This window comes from Neolamprologus multifasciatus, chromosome 3, assembly GCF_963576455.1.
Source record: "Neolamprologus multifasciatus chromosome 3, fNeoMul1.2, whole genome shotgun sequence".
Taxonomy (NCBI): domain Eukaryota; kingdom Metazoa; phylum Chordata; class Actinopteri; order Cichliformes; family Cichlidae; genus Neolamprologus; species Neolamprologus multifasciatus.
In genome coordinates this window covers 40,826,464-40,832,209 of record NC_140441.1, presented here as the reverse complement: position 1 = coordinate 40,832,209, position 5,746 = coordinate 40,826,464, and the positions used below count along the sequence as shown (strand labels likewise).

The 5,746-nt window shown below is 46.1% G+C and overlaps 1 protein-coding gene across 1 annotated transcript in view; it reads left to right on the top strand.

Annotated features, from left to right (window-relative positions):
* The window catches only part of nlgn2a (neuroligin 2a), a 187,347-nt gene that overhangs the window by 157,717 nt on the left and 23,884 nt on the right, over positions 1 to 5,746 (top strand). The window contains 1 exon segment of the mRNA XM_085136744.1: positions 5,417 to 5,602. Coding sequence (XP_084992870.1) covers positions 5,417 to 5,602 — 186 coding nt within the window.

The window sequence follows — 5,746 nt, the reverse complement described above, 5'->3', positions numbered from 1 at the left end:
GCACCCCTGACCTTACCAAAACAAAGTCAAAAATAAAGACAGAGTCTAACCTTAACTAACTCAAAACAGGAGAAAACGGGTGATCAAAAGAAACGGCAGCTCACCCCTACCCACTCCACTTCCACAACTCTCAAGCGCACTGCAGCCAGCGGCTGCCACGGGAAGACTGCTGGGTCGTGAGGAGAAACGCGAAGACCTCTCCTGCCGTAGCACTCCAGCCTCCTTTTAATGGGCGGGTCCTCCAGCTGGAACCAGTCACGTCGGTGCAGTGTATCCATGCACCAATCGGAGCAGGGCCCTGGCACAGCTAAATTAACATAAAAAGACATAACACCTGCACAAAACAAACACATGAACATGCAAGTTCGTAACAAGATGAAGAGTTAAAATGAATGATAACGATGTGATGTTCTGCTGGGAAGCATCAGGATCAGCTGCTTATCCCCTCGTGCCAAACATCACCGGACACCCCCACAGGTCCCGTTTTTCGCCCTGTTGAATCAGAGCTGTGTTGATGGACCTACACGGTATCAGACGGGTGTAATGCTGGGCCCGATCGATCCATGCATACAGTGATTTTGGTGAGCCCTCATGCATCAGTGGTTTTTCGACTCCAGCCCAGAAACCGCAGACTCCGGCAGAGAGGTAATTACTGAATATAGTAGCATTGATTGGCAGCGTGACAAAATAGGGTTTGATTGATTCAAAGCTTTATAACTTAAAAACGAGAGGCCGTTGTTTTATTTTACATCACCATTAACACGCGCTGTTTGTTTTCTCTGCCGTGCTGAAAAATCAAACGTGACTGTTACAGAAAAGGAGGATTTGGGCGATAAGAAGAGAGGATAAATACAAAATAAAGCGTTAGGAAGGCCGTGAATTGAACTCCCTGCTTCTAATGTTAAGCAGGTAACCTTCTCATTTGGTGTGTTGTTCTGCTCAGGAAAGGACTGGCATCAAACACATCTCAGCACACACACACTCACATACACAGGGGTCCTGCCCAGTAAGAGGGCATAAAATCTGAATAATTTCACAGATAATTTGGTTGTCACAGGCTGGCAATAGCAATAACAACTTTAGATAGAGAGCCAGCACAAAAGGGAAGTAGAGAGAAGAGCAGAGCGAATCACCCTTAGCCAATCGCTGTGTCTAAGCCAAAGTGGTGTTTGTGGGAGGATTAAAAAAAAAAAAGCTCCTTTTTAAGCCTGTCGAAGAAAATGAGGGGAATCGCTCTCATTTCCCCTTTTCTCCTGCTTCCAAATCGTTCCTCCTCTTCTTGCATCACTCAGCGTGACCCTTTGAAAAATCGCAAAACGTTTAACGTGGCAGCGGGATGATCGCGCGCTCCAGCTTCGGCGATGGTGGCATAAAATATGGGGTGCTGTAATTGGAATTATGCACTTAGAAGCAGTTTGGGGATGTGCAGTCTATCCAGCACACAGGTGGCTTTCATCACCTCGGAAAGAGGCAGGCAGCGGTGCGCGTGTGTGGGTGTGCGCGGCCACATATTGAAATTGTGTGTCCTATACATTATTCAGATGCTTCGAGCCACCACATCTGTTCATTTCTCTGAGCGACACACACACGCTCGCACACACCTGATGAACAATAATTACTCTGCTGCCTGGCACCCGTGTCACCCTCTAACATTGGCTTTGTGCGGCATGTAGTTTGCGAGGAGTGCTGTTTGTCACCTGTACGTACAGATCACAATGACAGAAATAGCTGCGCACAAACAACAAACTTGTGCAGGATAGATGCACCACAGTTTGCCGTGCATGTGCTCACAATTCCCGAAGAGGTGCGTGCACACTTTGGAGTCTGTGGAGCGTTTCGGAGGGGTGCTTACAGTGCGTACTCGCTTGATCCCCGTGTCTTTGCGCGCTTACATGTGTGTGTTGTGTGCGGCCTGTGTTTTTGGGAGAGGAGAGAGAGATAAAGAGAAAAGGAGGCAGTCTTTTCTGTGGCGTCAGCCTTTGATCAGTGTCCCTCTGTGTACGTGTGTGTGTGTGTATGTGAACCAACCCCTGGTGTCTTGGAGGCAGATGAAACAGTGTGCCTCTATCCGGGGCTCACAGAACACCCACTATCCTCCTCGCCTTTTCCTTTACTCTCATCTCTGCCTCGCTCTACCCCTCCCTCATCCCCCCCCCCCCCCCCAACCACTGTTCGTTACCACAGCCATTTTAAAGGCTATTCATGCGGCGCTGCGCCTTTCATCTTGCATTTCTGCGTTTTCACCAGCTCCTCGATTTCTTTTTTTTTTCTCTCAAGCCTTTTATCAGATTAGAGCAGACGGGGGTAGGTGGGGGGGAGGACGGGTGAAGTGGCCTGCTGTTGTGCACTGTCTCTCTGTCAGATGGACGCAGCGTGGAGGTGCAGAGAAGACGGCGGCTTCGGCTGTTATGAAAGATAACACGAGGATCTGGGGTGTCTGCTGGCTCTGTGTGGCCCACTTCTCTGTTTTGCTGCTCCACCGGCACGGCCACTGTGATAATAGATGCTTCAAGAAGCTGCACAATAATGATTATTTCCCACCTTTGGACTTTGCTGCCAGAGCTTTCCCTTTTTCTTCTTTGTCCAAGAAACTGTGCTGACACAGAAATATTGCTATGCATTGCAGTAATTAGCCAAATTAATGACCTCATTAGCATAATTGGTTATGTTTAATATATCATGGTGATTACAGTAGGGCATTAGGCAGCTTATTTGCCTCTTGTTTGTGCTCGGCTTAATTAACGCACCCAAACATGCTGCTTATTTGTGAGTGTTTGTGGTCTTTTAAGAGCAGCACAAAAGCCGTAATGGAATAAGATGCTTCTCGAGACGCACTTTGATCTGTTTTGTTTTATGGATCGTAAAGGTGAACTGTAAAAATGAAAGAGAAAGTAGGAAAATATTGATTCATTATGTACTTGACGTAATTAGTTTGGTTTCTGCCGTAAACTCTGTGCGGCATCGACATCTCGTTTGTGGTGCAGTGCAATTAAAATGAAATATTCATGCACAAAAGGTGATCAGGTAACACCCCCCTCCCCTCCCCCTCCCTGCAACAAACTTCATATTCCTCATCTCTCCATGAGCTGGATTCATGTGGCCAGTAATGAGCTCACCACCTTTCTCGGAGCAGTAAACTCCCTCCCTCCTCAGCAGCAGCTCCGGCAGTGTGGGGGCTTCGGGGTTTATGGAAAGAAGTTTGATTATCCAGTTTTAATGCGTTCATGTAGGTGCAGCAGGTTCACTGGTGTGTAGTTAGACGAATATGCGAGTAAATTCCAATAACTTGTGTCTTCTTTTTACTGTAATTCTTTGGCTATTCTTGTGTTTAATAATTATCATCAGGTTTCTCTGTGATTTCTCAGTTATAGCCACTACATATTCATATTGTAGGGCGACCATGGCTCAGGGGGTTGGGAAGCGTATCTGTAACCGGAAGGTCGCCGGTTCGATCCCTGGGCTCTCTGTCCTGGTCGTTGTGTCCTTGGGCAAGACACTTCACCTACCGCCTACTGGTGTTGGCCAGAGGGGCCGATGGCGCGATATGGCAGCCTCGCTTCTGTCAGTCTGCCCCAGGGCAGCTGTGGCTACAACCGTAGCTTGCCTCCACCAGTGTGTGAATGAATAGTGGCATTGTAAAGCGCTTTGGGTGCCTTGAAAAGCGCTATATAAATCCAATCCATTATTATTATTATTATGCCATAATTATGTGGTTTTATTTTATAATCCTTATTACTTATCAAGCATGTGTTTCTGTAGTATGTGAGGGATATTTGGAGAAAATGCAGGTGGTCTTTCTTGTTTTTACCACAAGGTGGCAGCACATCCTCATGTGTAAGCCCTTAGTAAGTCCCCCTTTCCCTCTCTCACTTATAATTCCTGTTCAATTATAACATAATATATACAGTTCTTGGTTGTATTTTTAGTTTTTAATTTGGCTTGAGTTATTTGTCTTTATTTAGATTTTCCTTCCTTTGTTCTTCCTCCACAGACAGATCATTAGACCCCATAAATACAGTTGGGCCTAGCTGTTTCCCAGTGTAACCAGCGCTGAACAGATTAAATGTGTAATAAATTAAGAAATGTTTATGTTGGTGTGCTGGCTCCCAAATTTCCGTTTATCTTGATAACACTACTGAGACACCCATAGCAGATAACGTACTGTATGTTTGTGTTAGAGCTGATCAGAGCAGCTACCAGCATACAAGTGTGCAGCTTCCACTGTAGCAGCTTAATTGATGACCTTTCCAGTGCACTTGTCTTTAATAAAGCTTTAATTAGAAGTCCCGTTAGGATCTCAGGGGCTGCCGGTTAATGGGTACTCAAATAGGAAAGATTTAGGTCTTTGGTGGAACAATCGAAGATACTTACCAGTAATCGTGAGAGGCAAATGTCAGCGAACATCATAAAGGGCGAGGTATTATTCGGCTGCTCTGATAAACGGGACGGTCGTCTTACGGGGAAACTTCGGGAAGCGTCGGCTGCTTTATCGTTCCGCGGGGGGATTTTGATTTGAAAACAGCATTCTGTGTCATTATGAGGTACAATGAAGAAATTAAACTCAATTATATCAGACAAAGCGCCGAATGAATAATTAATGCGCTAACAGTGCTGCATGCATAGAGTGGAGGTGTTCGGGGTATGTATAGTTCACATTATGTATGCAAATTAGGCCCCTGCACAGCTCATGAGAGGATGCATGTAAGGAACTGTGAGGCTTTGGCTTTTCCAATCAGACCACATTCTCAGTTAATTCAGATCGCTCCCTTTGAGACATTTGCTCATTTCAGAGTCTTCATGGGTGTGATAGGATACACGCAGCATGTGTTTTGAGTTGCTGGGGTCCTTTAATTGAACTTGAATATTCATGCATTTTTCTGTGGCACCTGTGTCGCTTGTTTTTTTCTGTCCTAAAATCTTCTGCCTGTGAAGGTAAATGTTTCTGTTTCTATTTCATATCATGTGTCATGATATTTGATCCGGTTATTTGTACGATTCAGGTCAGGGCCTCCTACGTTCCTCAGACACACGGCTGTCGTACTCTGACTAGGTCTGTTCAGAAGTTGCTGCTCAATGACATTAGAGAGAGAAAAGGTCATTAAGACAGGGGCTGAAAAAGCAATTGCTTGTGCCCTCCCTTTGTTGTCTCTGTGCACCGGCTGTGACTCCTTGTTGATGACTGATGGTGCTGCACACTCGAGCGCTCTCGTTCTCTACACTCTTGCAGTTCCCTCCCAGAAGTGGAGCTACAGGCCAAAGTGGGAATCACTTTCCTGACAGATGCTAAATATTAAAGCTACACTTCCCAATAACATCTTGTCTTGTTCTCTCTTCATCCCCCTCCATCCTCCCCATGCTCTTCTGAAAACACTCCCTCACCTTTCTCCTCCCTCCATCTTTGTGTCCCACACATAAGGCTTCCTGAGCACCGGAGATCAGTCTGCTAAGGGGAACTATGGCCTGCTGGACCAGATTCAGGCTCTGCGTTGGCTCAACGAGAACATAGGCCACTTTGGCGGGGACCCGGAGAGGATCACCATCTTCGGCTCTGGAGCTGGGGCCTCCTGTGTCAACCTCCTCATCCTCTCGCACCACTCTGAGGGTAAATGTCATGTTTTATTCCTTGTACAGCACATAGTTTTTAATATCTTTTCACCACCTATGCTGCTTTTTCTTATTTAAACCATCATTAACTACCAGCTACCAGCTTGGATCCACCCTGTCAAATCAATGATCAAAGAGGGCC